Source organism: Carassius gibelio, chromosome B18, assembly GCF_023724105.1.
Source record: "Carassius gibelio isolate Cgi1373 ecotype wild population from Czech Republic chromosome B18, carGib1.2-hapl.c, whole genome shotgun sequence".
Classification (NCBI taxonomy): domain Eukaryota; kingdom Metazoa; phylum Chordata; class Actinopteri; order Cypriniformes; family Cyprinidae; genus Carassius; species Carassius gibelio.
In genome coordinates this window covers 27,688,981-27,709,458 of record NC_068413.1, presented here as the reverse complement: position 1 = coordinate 27,709,458, position 20,478 = coordinate 27,688,981, and the positions used below count along the sequence as shown (strand labels likewise).

The 20,478-nt window shown below is 38.0% G+C and overlaps 1 protein-coding gene across 1 annotated transcript in view; it reads left to right on the top strand.

Annotated features, from left to right (window-relative positions):
- Nucleotides 1-351: 351 nt before the first annotated feature.
- The window catches only part of LOC127977378 (probable G-protein coupled receptor 149), a 41,626-nt gene continuing 21,499 nt past the window's right edge, over nt 352-20,478 (top strand). Inside the window, exons 1-3 of the mRNA XM_052582256.1 lie at nt 352-3,936; nt 4,714-4,897; nt 5,136-5,575. Of these exons, the coding sequence (XP_052438216.1) occupies nt 2,998-3,936; nt 4,714-4,897; nt 5,136-5,575 (1,563 nt within the window). The 5' untranslated portion in view covers nt 352-2,997. The remainder of the gene's footprint in view (nt 3,937-4,713; nt 4,898-5,135; nt 5,576-20,478) is intronic.

Here is a 20,478-nt window from a genome sequence, read left to right as displayed (position 1 = left end):
GCTCCAGAGCAGGTTATGTTCCAGGGTTAGATCACTTCAGCGAGCCTTCAGTGGGCGTGACAGAACATTATATAATATTACAATATGTAATATAGCCTATTTTATATATATATATATATATATATATATATATATATGATATGTTAATGAGGAAGCGCTAATATAAGTAATAAATAAGTTAATATATTATTCTAATATGATTATTTCTTTTATTGGGATATATAAGAGTTATCTATAAATTATGTATTAAGACGTATGCATAAATTATAAAACACAATGACAAGGTCATGTTTAACTTATATATATTTATATATTTTATTTATTACATGTAATATCTCACACATGGAGTGGTATTTTCTATAATGTCTAAATTCTAAATCAAAATACATATCTGATATGACTTAATGTATAATTAGCATAAAACAAACAATATAATTTACATTCTCAAGGATTAAAGATTAAAGATTAAATGGAAATAAAAATAAAAACGATTGCACATCCATCAATTAGTTGGCGATATGCACTAAGAATGTAAACAACTAATGAACAAAAGAAGAAGAAAGAAACAGCTTGGCGCGCTTTTTCTTAGCGTCCATTTCTATAGTGACTCGTCGATTCGTCACTCTGTTGAGAATGTCTTGAGTCTTAACCAGGAACATACTCTGAGTTGAATGAACTTACTCCCGGTAGCGTTTTTGGAACCACATACCTCGAGTAAGCAAGGTTTGGGGTTAATCAACCGAGAGTTCAGGGTTTAGTTCACGGTAAGTTAACCCTGCTTTCTGGAATACACCCCTGATGTCTACATGCTTTGATTGAATTATATGTAAAATTCAATAATAATGAACTACTGTAGATATTTCATGACAACATCTAATTAATTAAATATCTCTCTCTTCCTTGCTTTATACAATAATAAACAATACTGGCCATTTAAAGAAACTTTTCCCCATTCTTTTTCACCAAGGTTAGATTACGAACATACCCTGGTACAATCTCATGCAGAATAATAATAATAATAATAATAATAATAATAATAATAAATCCAGTCAATGTAAGCAAGCTTTCTAAGTGAAGCTGCTGATCAATTCTTCCTCTTAATCCAGCTGTGTCTGTGGTCTGCCTGTAGAGGTCATGAGACTGACTTTAATCATATTACAATACATACTGTTTCACATGCAGACTGGCATTTGCTTCAATTATTGTATTACATTAATTGCAGATGAAATAACAAAACATTCAGTGGATAAATTCAGCTTTAGGAAGGAATGTATTATGCTTAGTTCTCTCACTGCCCCCTTAAATTGATTAAGGTTGGATATAGGAGTCTGTTTTGAAAACAATACGGTGATTATTTGCTTCAAGGACAAATAGAAAGTGTATGTCTAAGCTTGTATATTGAAGGTGAAGGGTGATCAAAATTAAGATTTTGATATCGGTTTGACTCATAGACATTCATTCATTCATTCATATAAAAACATTTTGAATATGGGTGTTTTTAAATAACATGGGCAAGGCATGTTTTGAGAGTTGTCTAACTAACTTACTAATATTGTATACTGTTTATCTTAATTCTGTGAGACTGACAGACATTAAATCACTGATTTTCCAATGTTTTTAAAGATATTTTTGTATTATAGTAGCTGCATATTTATTATTATACTAATGAAATATGTCATTAGTCTCCTGAACTATTGAAACCTAACACAGGTCTACACAGCTAATTCATAGCTACCATTATGTAAACAATACAGCAAAAGACTGATGTATGATAAACAGTGCATATACATTTCCCTAAGGAGACATTTTGGATCAGTAGCAGCATTTTTTATTTACAGAACTTATCCTAAGAGTGCAACTTATTGGACACTCCAAACTGTATCCTATTTTATTTATTTGCCTTGAATTATCTCAGAATCACAGAAATTGAATTCTGTTAACAGGTAAGTTAGAAATGTTGTCATAGCTAATTTGGAAATATCAGTAATTTAGATCACAATTTTCACTGAAAAGCATTAGTTGTTTTAACTGGGGGAAAAACTATTTAAATATGTGGTTTATACCTTACTATGGTGAAACATTGTATTATATTTAACCACATTAAGTCTAAAATACATTTTATACATTTTGGCATTCAGAACATGTAGATCTAAATTTAGATGCAAATAAATTAGGATGCAAAAAGCAAGGCAATGCAAACCAATAAAAGGACTAGCCCAGAGATCCCTCCCTGGCACTTTACATTTTGCTACATTTAATCAAAATATTTATGTTTCTTGCAATTTTTTTTTTATCTTGTATGCATATTATCATCATCATCATTATTATTTTTTATTATTATTACATGGTGTCACTACTTAATGAAAGGCCTAATTGGATGTGTAATTTTATGGTGGTTTTATACATATATATATATATATAATGAAAAGTAGATTTGGGGCACTGTTACTATACGTTTAAAAAACGCACAGATATCACAGTGGCATCCCCTAATGCTGAAATACTGTATGATACATGCATATGAGTATTCTGTAGGCTGCATAGGATTTGAATAATTTGTGGCTCTCCCGGTCTATGATCATTTATTGTGGTACCTAACAAATGTAATATAGCCAAAGCCTACAGTATTAGTCTTTTACACAAAACGCATGTTCCTCGTCCAGCAGTGACAGATGAAGGTGGCTCCACCCCTGTATAACATCACCCATCTAAGAGCTCATTCATACTGAAGAAACCTAAGCGCGCGACACATCTATTCACACATGCTCGGAGAAGAAACCACAATGCCACCGTCGTACAAGTAGCAGGCTGAATGGAAAATTGTTATATTATGCACTACGTTTGTTGAACACAAGTGCGTAAAGACCAACGGATGGAGAACTATTACATTTTGTGGAACGCTGTAGCTGGAGGAAACTTCCATGCGTTCGGTCTGATCGCCGGTTCCTCTGAGAGGGAATGAGACGAGTGAGGTCGTGAAAGTTAGACCGAGGGAAAATGTCGGCGACACATGCCTCACCTTTGTCCAACAAAACCAACCAATATGAGGACGTGGAAGCGGTCGAGGGCAACTGGCAGCTTATCTTTGGTTTATCCTTCGCCATCGCCACTGTAACTTGCTTGGGAGGTTTGTACTCGCTTATGTCGCTGCTCAGGATGAGAAGCAAGTCTTCCCTTTGTCTGATAGTGGCTTCTTTATCAATAGACGACCTGATCAGCGTCGTTCCGCTCACGCTCTTCATGATCTTGCAATGGAGGAGCGGAGATGCGAACCGGTCGGGCGCAATGTGCACTCTTTCTGGTCTCCTTTACGTTTTTCAAGGGTTGTCAAGCAATATGAAAGCCTGTCTCATAGTTGCCTACACTTTTTACGTGACAAAACGCTTTGGAGTGTATCAGACGGCTAACCGACCTCTCGGGGTGTTTGTGGCTGTGGTGGCGGTGTGGACTGTGAGTCTCGCGGTCAGCGTACTGCCCGTGTGTGGCTGGGGTCGCTTCGCCCCCGCTTCTCTCGGCTGTCTCCCGGAGAACGACAGCCTGTACGTGCTACTGCTGTTCGCCATTTACTCACTGTGTTTCTGTGGGCTGGTAGTTTGCTCTATTCCTCTCATATACCAGCTCATGTGCTCCACGGAGGCCCTGAGAACAATTTACCCGAGCTATTTTGAAATTGCCGGGTCGGCTCCACTGTGTGAGATCCCCTCTCTGTCACGGGATAGCTTGGAGAAAAGTTTGGGAGCTTACAACGAATTCAACTCAAACCCTGACAGTTTTAAGAACAAAACGGAGGCGTATTCGTTCTCATACTCTCCAGCAACCGGTCATTTCCAGAAAGATGAAGCTCATAGTTCACGACATTCCCCTGTGTTTTTCTCTCAGAAGCGCTTCTCGATGATTCTGGCCATGGCACGAATTATTCTGTGGATGCCAATGATGGTGAGATATATAAAAACAATTACTTTCCACTTGAAAAATAATTTATTTGTAACACTGAGCTATTAATTATTGTTACACTGTCTAAAAGAAAATGCAGACCTCATTTAGGAAAAAAAGATTAACAACCACTGATGATAGTCAAGTTTGCAATATTTAGTTTTTCAGTATGCTCATAATGAATGTTATGGATTAATGTTGTAGTCTAATGATCATTGATTATTGTGCGAAAAAGTGAAGAATATATATAAAAAAAATAGATCCAATCCCATATCAGTTACTGGTCCAAAAGCGATCACACCAAAATTTCTACTTTAGACTGCTACACTGGAAGAATACTCTGGATGGGAGTTCTTCCTATGAAGTCAAGGAATTTAATATTTCAAGTGCCTCAAAGCCTTTGCTGTGCCCTTACAGTGGGTGACTGGGGAAACTGTTGACTGCTTTTAGACTGCAAGCAGGAGCTTCATGATGTAAGTTCCTCAGAGAACTGGCCTTTTTGAAAGAGAACCTTGTGCTTTTCGTTAGGTTTATTAGTTTTTGAAATCTTAGAAACCACAGAAAGTGCAGCAGTCTAAAATGTGTTCTTCGACTATATTCATAGATATATTTTCTGTTCAACTTCATTGAAGGCAATGATATAGACTGACCTTTCGGTATATCCTGCCATTGTAAATGTTTCTTTAAATTTCATTTTTCTGTTTTATTATTATTTGGCCTGTTGAAACATCCTGAAATAATTTTCATAAATACTTTTTACTGGCAATGTTGCCCTTGCAGACCCAAATCCTGGTGAGTCATGCTGTTGATATGCACAGCTCGTCCTTGGAGACTCTCTGTTTTTTCCTGACCTTGCTCTCAGCGGCGGTCACCCCTGTGTTCATGCTTTCTGAGCGCTGGATCCATCTGCCGTGTGGCTGCTTCATCAACTGCCGTCAAAGCTTAGGATCAGAGGTTTCCAACGGTTTGTACACTGATAAATAACCCCATTAGCCTCATGTAGACTGTTTTGTTTTTATGGATTTTTATATAGGTTTATTGAAATAACCTGGTGGTTTATTTTAAACAATCCATTTAAAATGTTTTATAAATGGTATGTTTTTGTATATGTCTTCCAGAAATAACTTATTTATGTGTGTGTGAGAAATAAAATCAAAATAGCTTTCCACATTGCCACATTACTATTTATGTGTTCTTTGCAGCTAAAAAAAGGAAATTTGAATTCAACCTCTCATTCCAGCAAGGCTATGACATTTACAAGATCTCCCACATCAAGACACCTTCCTTTGAGAAACCATCTTTTAACAGTTTATACAGCTGCGATTTCTCTGAGAGCAGAGTGGCAGTGCTGGACAGTGGTCAGATCGGTAAGTTCAGCACCACGGCAGTGGAGGACAGCTCCCTCCACAGCGAGCTGCTGCTTGAAGAGAGAGCAGACAGCCAGCCTCAGAGCTCCACAGAAAGAGACGGACCATGCAGTGTCTCCCCTCATGTCTCTACCTGCGTTTGTGAGGATCTTCACCTCGACAACTCATCTGTATTCGATGGTCCTGAGAGGAGGCTGTCCCATGAGGAGTGTCGTAAAATCGAGCTGTCTGACTGGGAGTGGTGCAGGAGTAAATCAGAAAGGACACCCAGACAGGTAAGATCACACACATTTAACAGACATAAGAGATTTAAGGGGAGTTACTCCATTTTGTTGTCAGGTAACAAGAAAACTACAATTACAGGAAATTATATCATATTGTGTATGTCATTGCAGACGCCCATACAAATATCAGATCATTTTAGTTTTTTATAAAGATGTTATAAAAAACTAAAGTGAAAGTTACTAAAAAGTGAAACTAGTGAAAGTCCCGCCCACCTGTGACGCTATCTGCCCTATTAGCATATACACTGCCCTGAGTGAGAAACAGTGGTCCGCCATTACTGTTCTCTTGCTGTAGCTGCTGGAGAAACAATGTCAATGCCAAAGAGCCATTAAAAGTGTTGTGTGTTGGGATGAACCAGTGAACATAGGAGTCTCCATAGACCATTGACAACACGGTGGTTAACTTTCATTTTCGAAGGAAATGTCCCGGGAAAAAAATTGAAAAGTCCTATACATTTGTGCTAACATTTTACACCGAACTGCCTCACAAACGAGGGTCAGTTCAGCGCTGGAGTTGTGCAAAGATTGCTTCTGAAAGAGGGATCAATACCAACATAAGGCTAATGTTGCTAAAGCTACCATTGTCTCTGCCTGTTTTCACTGATGCTGCATTCATGTCCTACCAGAATGCTCGTAAGTAGCAATGCGGTAGTTAAAAAATTGCATTTGGAAACAAGTGTAGTCGGTAACATGGTCACGACCAGTTAAACCGTAGCTTCGGTTCCGCACTCGTCTAATAAGGGAGACTGGAGCAGCAGCTCATTTTCATTTAAAGGGGACAAACACAAATAACCGCGCGTTTTGGCTCATACCCTAAAAGTGCCAACTTCAACAAGCTACAAAAAAGTATCTGTGGGGTATTTTGAGACTAAAACTTAATATACACACTCTGGGGACATCTGAGAACAATTTTAAAATATTGTATCAATGCATTCTATGGCACCTTTAAAAAATATATATATATATATATATATATATATATATATATATATATAATTTTTTTTTCTTCTGTATCTTCATTTTTGATATCTAAATCATAATAATAGAATTATTATAATAATAACGAATTTTCTCAGCTTCACTGTAAGTACAATACATTTTTATTGCTCTTACTATATACGGTGCTTACAGTTAAATATGTGAGTCATATGTGTTACAGGAAGGTTTGCATGAAAGTAATATTTGCCCTAAATCTATTGTCAATGCATGTTATCCACCAAATTTTTAACCTAATAGTAGACACAACCACTATTATTCTAGTTATTTACCTATATTGGCTAATGAATTAGAAGCACATTCACAGGAATATGCATCTTACTGTGAATGATTCATCCACAATATATGTGTGTGTGTGTGTGTGTGTGTGTGTGTGTGTGTGTGTGTGTGTGTGTGTGTGTGTGTGTGTGTGTGTGTGATGCGATCTGGAAAAACCCGTTGGATGTGGCGCTGGGACATTTTCAGGAAATTCAAAAAATGGGTCATATGTAAAAAAAAATTTCAAAATTAGGATTTCATTCAATTATCATTCTTAATGATAATTGAATGAAATCCTAATTTTGAAAAAAAATTTTACATATGACCCATTTTTTGAATTTCCTGAAAATGTCCCAGCGCCACATCCAACGGGTGATATTTCACCTGTGATATTATAACACTGAGAAGAATTACATTTGTATTGAGTCTGAAGTATGCAGACAGCTTTTTGGCGGGAGCTGTTGCCATGGTGAATCGTAATATCGGCGCTCCATTGATAATGTTTTTTTAAAGTTGTGGTGCACGAGCTCAACTCAGAGTCAGTCAATTTAGAGTTGATTAAACCAACTAATTTCAGCTGTCCTGTAACTGAAAACTGTCCTCTTCAGGGTAATGTTAGTCTGTTTGTGTAATGATGCAGTATAGCACTCCTGACAGACATCGATTGTTAAGTAGAAGTGAAAGTGAAACCCATCTCAGTTTAAACCCGTTTTTCTCAAATTCCAACTTTAGATAGCCATAACTTGGATAACATAACATACGGACAAAATGAAAAGAGTTTTGTAAAGGGCTTGAACTTAGCTTTCATATGGTATCAAAACCTAAAAAAGGTAAAATTTCACCATGTGTTGGGTTTTTTCTAGATCACATCACATGTACAAATGTTTGACTTTGTAATGTTTAGACCGATACTGTGAGTCTGTTGACATATCTACACATTAATTTGAGTGTAACAAAAATAAATTCTAAAACCAGTACTACTGATGATTGTTTTTCTTCTGGCACTTCTGAATTGCTTATAACATTAAACTACATTTTCTCCACCACAGCAACCTGAATGGTTATTATTAAGTATTTGAATCACTAAAAGATAGCTGCATTGGCTTTATCTCGGATTTATTTAATGTTTACCTGGGTAAATCATAAAGCATAGATATGCACTGCTCTGCAGGAGCTGGACTGTGCTGAAGTGAAAGGATTATTCATGTTGAGTGTTAATGGAGCTGATGAGTTTAACAGAAAATAAATTTACTGCATGCTTTCCAAAACAGATTTATCCAGTTACAATAGAACCATGGAAAGGAAGCCATTCAATTAACATTACAATAGTGTTAATGCGTAGACAATCCCTACAAATGGACAAATTATTATGTAGATTATTTTCATTACAACACACAAACAAGCCATTTATGTGTATTTCCACACTGAATGTGTAGTGTCATTAACACAATGCACACTGAGACAGGCAGAGGCTCTTATTCAGACACATTGACATGATTGACTGCTGTTTTGCTAAGAATTGCTTTGCTGGCTTGTATAGGCATGGTCTAACCATTCACACATGCAGTTCACTGTTCCAGTATTGGGACAATTCTATTGTAAATGTAAACAGACAAGGACAGTTAAATTAATTAATAACTGATGCTACTTTGATTTATGCCTATGTATTAAAGGTTCATAGATTGTGAATTATGAATATGTGGACTGGCGTTGATCTGACTTTCTTCCTCCACTAACATCATTTTGATATATGTATTAGCCTTGGAGGCACCTTGCAGGCACACTCTAATTAAAGTAATAAAAAGATAATTTTTATTAAAGTAATTAAAGTAGTAAAAAGATAATTTTTTTTTATCATGATGTCATGTGTTTCTTGGTTGTGTTATATTATAAATGTCCTCTTTATTTTAAACTTATTTGAATTCCGGCATATTTATCTTAGTGTCTGCAAGGGCAAATTAGCTGTCCTACCTGTCTTCCTGCTGCACTGTCTTAGGCATCTTACATTATGGGCATTGCAGTTTATTGCTCTGGCCACATTTGCAGTCTGCTTGAGCTTGGGCATCTGCTGGGAAATTTTAGTTTTCATGTAAATTCAAGCATGGTACTGTAATAATAGAATGCTATCAATTAATCGTTTCATCTTTCAGTCTCACATCAAGTAAAATGCCAAGCATCTCATGGATTGGAGTAAAGCAGGAGTCTCTAACCTTTTTTTTCATTTGAGACCTACTTTTTCAATATGAAAGTGGACAAGAGCTACCCATGTTATACAATACCTAAATTTCTTAAATAATTAATCAATCCAAACTGTTATACATGGTATAACATGGTATTATACATGTTAAAATGTTCTAGAAATGTTCAAAAACTACTGATACACACACTGAAATCAGTTTTATGTTGGAGCGCTATGAACATTTTGTCTGCATAAACATTGAAATAAAAATGTGTTGCACCTAAATGGGACTCTGACTAACTTTGCTTAACACTGAGCAAACATGGGTTTACAAATTTATACTGAATACAAGTATAATGATAATTAAAATACTAAACTACATTATTAAAATAACCTCACGGCCGATATGTCTAAACAGATCATTTATTTGTAATAGTGGGGGTTGGACATCTGTCTATATTATCTCACTCTGATTGGATGAAGAATATGTCTTGGCCATGAGCTACTGGTAGTTTGCGAGCGACATGTTGGAGACCTCTGATGTAAAGCATGCTGCCACTCTGGAGCAGTGGAAATGTGTTACGTGGAGTGATGAATCACACTTCTCTGTTTGGCAGTCTGATGAATGAGTCTAGGGTTTGGAAGATGCCATTAAAATGTTACCTTCCTGACTGCACTGTTCAAACTGTATAGTTTGGTGGAGGATGAATATTGGCATGGGGCTGTTCTTCAGGGGTTAGGCTAGGCCTCTTACTTCCAGAAGGGAAATCTTAATGCTTTAACATACCAATACATTTTGGAAAATGCCTTTTCCTATTTCATCATGACTCTGTCCCAGCACACAAATCCAGGTCCATAAAGACATGGTTGAATGGGTTTGTTGTTGAAGAACTTGAGCCCTGACCTCAACGCCATCAAATGATGTTTAATTAGCAAAGTTCAGGATTAGCATGTTCAGATAATCACCTTTATTAACACAATAGTAAATATATGAAGAGCCAACTTACCTCTGAGATTACGAGCCAGACCTTCTCGTCCAACATCAGTGCCTGACCTCATAAATGCTCTACTGGTTGAATAGGAAAAAAATTCCACAGAACCACTCCAAAATCTAGAGAAATCCATTCCTAGGAGGAAGGAGGTTGTTATACAGCTTTAGGCCTGTCACAGACTGACTGTGACCTAGGACTTTTATTGTGAAGGGATTGAGTATGGGCATGTGCACACAACAAACATTTTCCACCATTACACATACAAACTAAATGCCGGCAAAAATATACCATCCTTGTATAGTTGTATGTGTGTAGCGCTAATTTTGGTGTTGTGACATCCCAGTTTTCACCTCAAGTAGTTAGTTTTGTTTTTGTCTGTTAAATGTTATTTGTTTAAATGTTTAGTGTTCAGCACAAGAAAAGAAGACCAGAATACTTTACATAAGTGTTTATTTCATTTAATTTAATTATCAAGGTAACTTCAATACATTTCAAACAGCTAGACATACCTTCTGTTGCATTCCTCACTTTGGCAAACTTGTCCACATGGGAAGTAGCTATATTTAAGCTAACATTTGCTCATGGCAGATTTCTCCATCCGGTTTTGACCTCATATGGGAGGGAGAACACCATGTATGTAAGTGTCTCCTTGTAAGTCATATCTTTATTGTCTTTGAGCATTTTAAACTGTTATAGATATAGGTGATGTATGTTGTAAAGCCAAACTATAATGATGTTATTATGGTTTTATCTTATCACCTGATTGTAAATTATAGAATTCCCCCCCTTAACATGGTATGTTCCAAATATAGGAGGAGCCAAAGCTTTAAAAGGCAGCCATTTCAGGGGAGAGGTGGGTTGTATGGAGAGGCTGAATTACACCTGTATTTTTGGGCCTAGATATTGGCATAGTCCAAATTTACATTTGTTGGTATATTGTAAATAACTTTTTGTTTTGCTCTTTTTTGCTTTGTTTTTGACTATTGCTACATTGCGCACTCTGGAGAACTATTTTTGCACCCTGGGGATTAAAATCACTCTGAACTGTGCAATTTGTTCCCTATTATCTTATTTACACCTGGCGGCCGGTACATCCTAACAAGGCCCAATCCCAATTCTAATTTATACCCCTTTGCCTACCCCTCTGCCTACCCCTTCCCCTTGTCCCTTGAAACAGAGTGTCAAGGGGTAGGGGAGAAAATATTCCCCTAAAGATTGGGCACCACTACCATAACGTCACATGCCATCATTCGTCGTCTAGCTCTTACAACACAGACATATACTGGTGTGCATTAGAGCCTTTAATTATCGTTCTGTATTAATGAGCTGCTTACTGACACACACATCGGAAATTGCGCAGCTCACACATCCAGGAGAAAATAAACTTGTCAATGCTGCCCCACGACTTTTATTAAATACAGTTTGAATACTGAATCACTACATTATATTTTCCAGCGACGAGAGGATACAATCGCTGTTTTTAAGTAAACTCACTCAAAAAAGATAAATGCACAGACGCGAATACACGCAACTTCCATTTCTCTCTCTCTCTCTCTCTCTCTCTCTCTCTCTCTCTCTCTCTCAAATAGGCAATATTTGAGAAAATGGCTAAGCGATTTGTTATTATTGGGGGGACTTGCCCCCATCAATGTCTACGGCAGTAATCGCCCTGATCAGACATATGCTGTGGCACTATCATGCAGTCTGTAATTATATGACATTAGCAAATATTAGCGATTTTTTTTTTTTGCAAACATTTCTTACAGTAACATGACCAGTAATATGAACTCACAATTGCATATAACATAAAACAAATGATTACTTTTCGTTAAAATCTTTATTTATGCTAAAAAAAAAACGTTTTGTTCGCTGTAGCAGTCATGTTGCCGAGATAATTCATACCCCTTCATTTGAAGGGCTATCTGGCCCTTCCCCTTACCCCTTCCCCTCCAACCAAAAGAGAATCGAGACACCCCTACCCCTTCACGCGAACGCGCAAAACGGAGGGGTAGGGGAAAGGGGAAAGGCTAAGGAGTGTTGGGTTTTTTAAATATAAGTACAATGTAAAAACATGCATGTACACAATAAGTACATTGTACTAAATTATTAATTAAAATGTAAATACATAGTAGTTAAGGCCACTTAATATAAAGTGGGTCTGAAACAATTGTATTTAATAAATTAAAAACATATTATAAAAATGCTCGTTTTTACTCAATATCCTGTTAATCTTGAAAAACACTTGCACAACTCCGTTGATGCTCTGTAAAAATAAACTCCATCCACTGGTCCCTTAATGCTGTTTTTTTTTTTGGTAATCTGTGCAGGGTTGTCTTGCCCTGGCAACCAAAAACACACTTCTTTTGTGACTTTTCGCGACGCTCTCGCTCTGATCAGTGAATGTCTGTGCTCAGCCTCTCATTGCTCTGCTATACGGGAGCGCGCGCTCTTCCGGCAGAAGACCCTTAAGACCCATATAAGGAAATTCCGCTCCATCTAACGTCACACAGAGCCATACTCGAAAAAAACTTTCCGAAACTTGTGACAAACCGGAAGGAGTATTTTTGGAACAATTCAAACATTCTCTTCTCATTCAAAGAGTTTTCTTTTTTTTTATGACTGTGAAAATTGTAGAGTCACACTGAAAGCATCAAGGGCTATTTGATCAAGAAGGAGAGTGATGGGGTGCTGCGCCAGATGACCTGGCCTCCACAGTCACCGGACCTGAACCCAATCGAGATGGTTTAGGGGTGAGCTGGACCGCAGACAGAAGGCAAAAGGGCCAACAAGTGCTAAGCATCTCTCGGGGAACTCCTTCAAGACTGTTGGAAGACCATTTCAGGTGACTACCTCTTGAAGCTCATCAAGAGAATGCCAAAAGTGTGCAAAGCCGTAATGAAAGCAAAAGGTGGCTACTTTGAAGAACCTAGAATATGACATTTTCAGTTCTTTCACACTTTTTTGTTATGTATATAATTCCATATATAATTCCACATGTGTTAATTCATAGTTTTGATGCCTTCAGTGTGAATCTACAATTTTCATAGTCATGAAAATAAAACTCTTTGAATGAGAAGGTGTGACCAAACATTTGGTCTGTACTGTATATATATATATATATATATATATGTGTGTGTGTGTGTGTGTGTGTGTGTGTGTGTGTGTATACAGTTGCAATCAAAATTACTCAACCCCTCAGAGACTGCAGTACTTTACAAATACAAGCTTTTCTGAAGATCCAGGATAATATAAAAATTGCATCTATAACAGTTCACTGGCATATTAAAAGTGATAGTCAATATATAATGTAATATTTTTGAGTTATAAGATTTTTTAATAATACTGCTATGTCATAATTATTCAAACCCTATTCAACAATGCTGTTTTTAAATCACTTATTTGCATGGTGGCGAATAAAACAGTCTCAAAACACAATTAAGCCTTTAGAGACTCTTTTAAAAACAGAATTAGTTTGAGCTGTTACACATGCAGTTAGCCCGTGCAAATGTTTAATCAGAGCAACTGAGAAAAACCTGCAATGTATAACCAAAGACTTGCAAGATTACCCGATGAAAGGAGGAAAACCATTTCAATGAATTGTGTAAGAAGAACACTAGACAAGAATGGGCTTCATGTTGAGACATCTTGCAGAATACCACTCTTGATCAAGAAGAACAAAAAGCCAACTTGAACTTGATAAAATTCAATTGTGTAGACCTGTGGTGCTTTGGAGTAATGTTTTATGGGGTGATGTGACCAAACTGGAACTTTTTGGACCTGTGGATCAGCGGTATGTCTGCTGCAAAAAAGGCATAGCTCATAAGCAGAAGAACACCATCTCCATCGTCAAACTTGCAGGTGGATCAGTCCTTTTATGGCGTTTCTTTACTGTAGAAGGAAGTGGAAATCATGACTGTATGAAGGACATCATGGATTCTTTGAAGTATCAGGCCATTTTGACAAGAATTGTGATGCCTTTGGTGCAAAGACTGAAGCTGATGATCAATGGACTTTCCTGCAGGACAGTCATCCCAAAGTACACATTCAAATATACTACTGTTTGGTTCAGGGATCAGTCATAGAATGTACTTGAGTGACCTGTTCAGTCTCCAGGCTTAATTCTCATTGCAAATATCTGGTTGAATTTGAGGAAAGCAGTGGCAATGTGAAAACCAAAGATTATCAGTGATCTGGAAGCTTTTTCAGGTGAGGAATGGGCCAAGACTATAGTAGAGAGATGACAGAAGCTTCTAAACACTTACAGACAGCGTTTATTGGTGATATTAAAGAAGAAAAGATTCTCCACAAATATAATTTTGAACATGCATGTTTAGAGCCAATTTGAATTTTATCATGATTTATCAATGTTCCATTTTCAGAATCACTCAAAGTGTATGAATCAACTCTTTCTAATACTTTACTGATGCCTTTGTTTAATTGATTTCCTAAAATGTTGTTCTCAGCAGCAAAATGTCTTGCAGGTCAAGGGGGTGGAATAATTTTGATTGCATATATATATATATATAAACATTTATATATCATTGCTCTTTTTGTTGTTTTTGATTGCTTCCATTGTCCTCATTTGTAAGTTGCTTTGGTTAAAAGCGTCTGCTAAATGAATAAATGTAAATTAATAAATGTATTTGTATCTTGTTGTTGCAATCCTTTGAGGCATTCAAGATGTTCATTGGTGAGGCGGTTTCTCTGTTTCCTCTTTATGGTGTTCATGGTTGAGAATGTTGACTCACAAGTGTGTATGCTCACAAAGAAGGACATAACTTTTTTCACAAGAGGCTTCAAAGTGGTAAAATCTTCTTCAGACACCAAACTACATAAGTAACGAAACACCTGATCTGAGTTCCAGTTTGAAATTGTCTTTTGTATGCAACTCTACCATTTCACTTTCTAGAGCAGCACAGAGTAGGGCAGAGCAGAGTGATAGATGGAGTGAGAGATGACACATCCACATGGAAGGGGTTTTCAATAAAGTTGAAAATTTGCTTGTGCTCAAGCTAGAGGTCTTCACAGTGCACCCAAGACCTGTCGACCCGGAACCCGTACGGGTTAGGGTCTATATTTTAAATGATCAGCCGGGTCCGGCTCGGGTCCGAATCTATTACCTCGGGTCCCGGTTCTGTTTAACATTGTGTGTAATACCTGTTTGATAATGAGTCATCGGACTCGGAGAACACCCGGCTGTGATCAAACACTGCTTGTGTTTTTTATAACTTGCAACTTGTAAAATTACGAAAAGAAAAGCGTGAGCCAAAAAAAGCGATCTCTCTCTCTCTCTCTGCCTTTAGAAGCACCAAAATCACCAAACCACCCTTTACATTTTCTCCCATTTTTATAATAATATTGTCATAACATGTCCTGGAGTGATCGAGAGGAGGTGGTAGATAGGCTCAGAACCCAGATGTCATCCAAAGAGGACTTTTACTAAATGCCAGTGGAGAAGTAGGGGTGTACATATTAAGGTGAAAGAAAAAGATGCAAACAAATGTACAAAATAACCCCAAAACTTACAAAACAAATAGACACTTAAACCAGTGCCAACTTTGGTATATAAACGGCCAAAGAAAACAAATTGCTACAGGCAGCAAAATCTACATAGACACGTTAAGCAGTATGCCCTCACCTCTCTCCCCAAGGTTCAGTTTAGACTGGCTTATATAGCCTAAGACCGGCTCATTACATCGAAACCCATACCAACTGCAGGGGCATCAATGCCCAAAACCTTTGAAGCAGACACAAGATCATTCAACCGTTTAAACCCTTAAACTTCACCCTTATACCCTCTGTATAAGTAGAAATGGTTTGACCCAACACAAGAAAAAGGGAAGCTGTAGTCCCGCCTCCTCCTTTGAGGAGTCACCGGACCAGGATATGGTAAGTACATTGTGTGCAAGGAGGCTGTTTGCAATGTGCAGATAACTGTAAATAAATATTAAAGCATAATGAACCAGAGCAAACACTTACATTTTAAACCTAATAAACTACAACAGTCACATGAATTACTCAAACATTAATAGCAAATGTAAAGATACATGAAACAGTTGTTTATACAGACTCCACATGCTGCTGCTATCGCAGTAGTGATGAGGTCACCCTAGCATCCGTCATCACACACCCCACCCCTTAAGCCTGTCACTCATCATAGGGATGGGACAAAAAATCAGCTACAACACTCTGAGCTCCAGCCCTATATTTGACTTGAAATTTAAAAGGTTGCAGCGAAAGGAAACAGTGGGTAATGCGGGCATTGCTGTCTTTCATCCTGTGGATCCACAAGGCGCGATGATCAGTCTCTAATGTAAAGTCTTTACCAATGAGGTAATACTTCAAATAATCTAATGCCCACTTGATAGCCAGTGCCTCTTTCTCCACATTAGAATACCTCACTTCACGGGGGAACAATTTCCGACTAATAAACTGCACCGGCCTTCGACTTTCGCTGTCACCTTGCAACAGGACGGCTCCTAAACCTACTCCTGATGCATCCGTTTGCACTGTGAAAGAAAGATCAAACTTGGGGCTTTGCAACACTGGCCCCTGACACAAACAGTCCTTGAGGTCTTGAAAGGCCTCCTCACACTCAGGTGACCACACAACCTTTTGGGAGCTGCACTTCTGAGTGAGGTCTGTGAGTACGGCTGTTCGGGTGGAAAAATTGGGAATAAACCGTCTGTACCAGCCTACTAGGCCTAAAAAGGACCTCACCCGTTTTTTGGTTGTTGGAGGTGGGCAAGAACGTACAGCCTCCACTTTGTCAACTTGAGGTTTAAAACCCTCTGGAGTCTAAGGGTATTTTTGGGGCCTGGAGAAGTTTTGTCATGCCCTGATATTTGTGCTTTTTTCAGTTTCTTATAAATATCTAAATGGGTAAAGTCTAATATCATTGTAATCAGCACAAACTGGGCTATAATAATATGTGAAATGCATGCATGTACATGATTGTATTTTTAAGAAAAAAAAAATGTTATGCATGGTTAGTGAAAAACAAAAAAATGTTAAATCACTTGAATAAGGCCATAAAACACATACATAATATTGGTTCCCGGAAAAGTTGAGAACTGGAGCTTGTAGCCTAGAATTTTTCTTTCTAAATTATGTGAAAATCATCTTGTTTACTCATTCACTGAAAATGAATTAAATTTTCTAAGACACTTTTTGTTGGTAAAAGTCACATGCGAGTAGGCATCAACTATCATGAATATCATTGTGATTTACAGCTGAGAAGACAAAGCCCTGCATAATGAGCTGCATAATGAGCCTCTCATTCAGCTGTGCCACTGAGTGAGGACTTACAAGAAAGAATGTGAGAATAAAATAAATCTATATAATTTTATGTTTGTAGTTTATTAAGAATATATTTAATTATCCCACAACATAATTTAATATCCACTTGGGGGAGCAGTTAAACAGTTTATTAGGAACAATCAAAGCTGACTTTCAAACAAATGTTTAGGCATCCTTACTCCAGTCACACAATCCTTCAGAAATCCTTTTAACAATCTTATTTTCTACAAAAAAAAACAAAAAACATTTATTATCATCATCATCATTATTATTATTATTATTAATGTTGAAAAGAGCTGAAAATATTTTTCAGGTTTTTTTTAGGGGGAATAAATTGAAAGAACTGCATTGTTTTTACATTTGTTAGAGTTATCTCTATTTGTCACATTTATATTATTTACATCAAGCTTTTGAATGGTATAGTATTGTATATTGTTATTGAAACTTCATAATGTTTCACTTGATTATACATTTAGTCAGGAATTATAGTTTGGAAAAAGTATTTTTATTATTATTATAGTGTGGAACTAGTAAAATGTTTACACGTTGTGTGAAAACTAGTACAAATAAATAAAAAGAGACTAACTCATGTTTATGATCTCTGCTGAATAAAGTGAATAAAATCCATTTCTCAAATCCTCAACCACATCACATCTTTTTGGAGTGATTTATGTCTTATTCCTCTCATCGCGCAGCAAACAGTAAAATAAAATAAAAACTTGAAGAACAGTCTGGCTGCTTTTTCTTCTGTGTGGGCGTATTCAAGCCACGTGCTTCAGTTTGAATCTGAATAGCGCGTTAAGCGCGGGGGCGTGGTCACATTAGATGAAGGGAGAAATGTAAAATAGACATCGTGTTGTTTTCATATGGATTACTTTATCTCAGAATATTTGTTTTCGGCAGCACTTGTTTAGTTTAAAAGTAGACATTTTAGGCTTTCTATAGATATATCTCTCATGTCTCTTCGTTGAGTATTCACGGAGTTACAGTTCATTTTAATGACATGTTTGTAAATGAAGATCAGCGCACACAAAGGCTGCAGACAGCGCACCTTGTGTGTTATCTTTATTTTATAAGTGCACAAAGGTGTTTTGTTATTATGTCTGTATCCAAAAAAAAGTAGACCCTTTACAGATTCGATTGATGTATTGCTCTTATCTGTACGATTAAAACTGAGAGTGTAATTTAAGTTCTTTTCGGGGTTATCCGGAGAAAATGACTCAAAACGCATATATGCGTTAATCGACTTCAAAGGGTTAATTACCCCACCTCCCAACACATACCCCAAATAAGACACCTCAGGCTTTTGCTAAATGACATTTAGTGGCGTTAACCACCAGCCCAGCATCATAAATTCTTGAAAATACAGCCAACAGGTACTCCAGATGGTTTCCCATGACGAGCTGTAAATCACCACATCATCAATGTAGGCTGCTGCAAAGTCCTCAGTACCTCTCAATACACAGTCCATAGTCCTCTGAAAAGTGGCTGCGGCCCCATGAAGGCCGAACGGCATGACCGTAAAGTGATAGAACCCACTTGGGACCCTAAAAGCAGTTAGCTCCTTGGAAGTGTCCATCAAAGGAATATGCCAATACCCCTTGCATAGGTCCAGTGTGCTCAGATATTTGGCTTTTCCCAAACTCTCTATGAGTTCATCAACCCTTGGCATGGGGTAAGGGTCAAAGGCAGAAATAGTGTTCAGCTTGGAGAAATCTACACAGAATCGTAATGTGCCATCTTTTTTCGACACCAAGACAACTGGACTACACCATTCACTTCTCGATTGCTCAATGACTCCCATTTCCAGCATTACCTTTACTTCATTCTTTAACTCTGGGATGAGACTTGCAGGAACCCTACAGCAGGTCTGTCGAATTGGACCAGGTGATAGAAGGTGGATGTCATGCTGCATTACCTCTGTTCTACCAGGTCGGTCGCTGAAAAGACCCTCTGGGACCCATGATTGAAGGTTTTCCTGCTGCTCTGATGTCAGATGACTCAACTCAGAAAAGACAGGAGAATTCATAGCTGTCGGGAAGTATTGCTCGTTGGATTCTTCCTCCTCAATTTTCAGTGCAAACAGCTGATCTGACAGTGGCCCTGATCTATCCTGCCAGGGTTTTAGTTGTTAAGTTGGTCAAGTTGGTGTGAAAGACTTGATTCTTTTTCTGTCGGTCAGGCAGGTATAGTTCATAATTGACAGGTCCCAACTTCCTCAGTATCTCATAAGGGCCCTGCCACTTGGCGAGTAGTCCACTGCCTGATGTTGGAAGTAGAAGTAACACTTTTTGGACAGGGTTCAAAGTTCTTTTCCTGGACGACTGGTCATACCATGACTTCTGTTGCTACTGGGACCTAACCATATTGGTGTGGACCAGTTCTGCCATCGAGTCAATTTTTTCTCTCATTTTCAAGACATATGAAACAACATCCACCTGTTCTCTTGGCTTGTCTCCCTCCCAGGCCTCTTTCAGAATGTCCAGCGGCCCACGTACCTGGCGACCATAGAGCAATACAAATGGAGAATAGCCTGTTGAGGCTTGAGGAACCTCTTAATAGGCAAAGAGAAGGTATGGCAGCCACTGATCCCAGTCTGAGCCAGTTTTAGATACAAACTTGTGGAGCATTGCCTTTAAGGTTTGATTGAACCGTTCAACCATGGCATCAGTCTGGGGGTGGTATGGAGTGGTCTTAATGGCCTGTATGCCTAACAGTGAAGGGACTTCTCTGATCTGTCTTCTGATCTGAATCTGAAATTCGTGCCTTGATCTGTAAGGATTTCTGCCGGTATCCATTCCCATGAAAACAACTGCACAAGGGCATTCACTAGGGGTGCTCCGATCACGATCGGCAAATCGTTAATGCGCATCTTGTCAGTAAAGCCGGTTGTCTAATCAGCGGTTAATTCCATCAGGTGCGTGATTTCACATAGAGCTGCTGTTACTACACAGAGCGGTTGTTAACTGAGAAGATGAGCCAAAAACGCTGTTTTCTGTTGCCCTAAGTGCCCTGACCAAGGAATAGAATGGCCCAAATGCAACACGTTAGCCCTGATTGACCATGGCACAACAAGCTGATTACCATTTTCTGTTTGTCGGTACAACATGTTATCCTTCACCACAAACCGGTCTTTATCTTGTAATCGGTTTCCCGAATGTGAACTACCA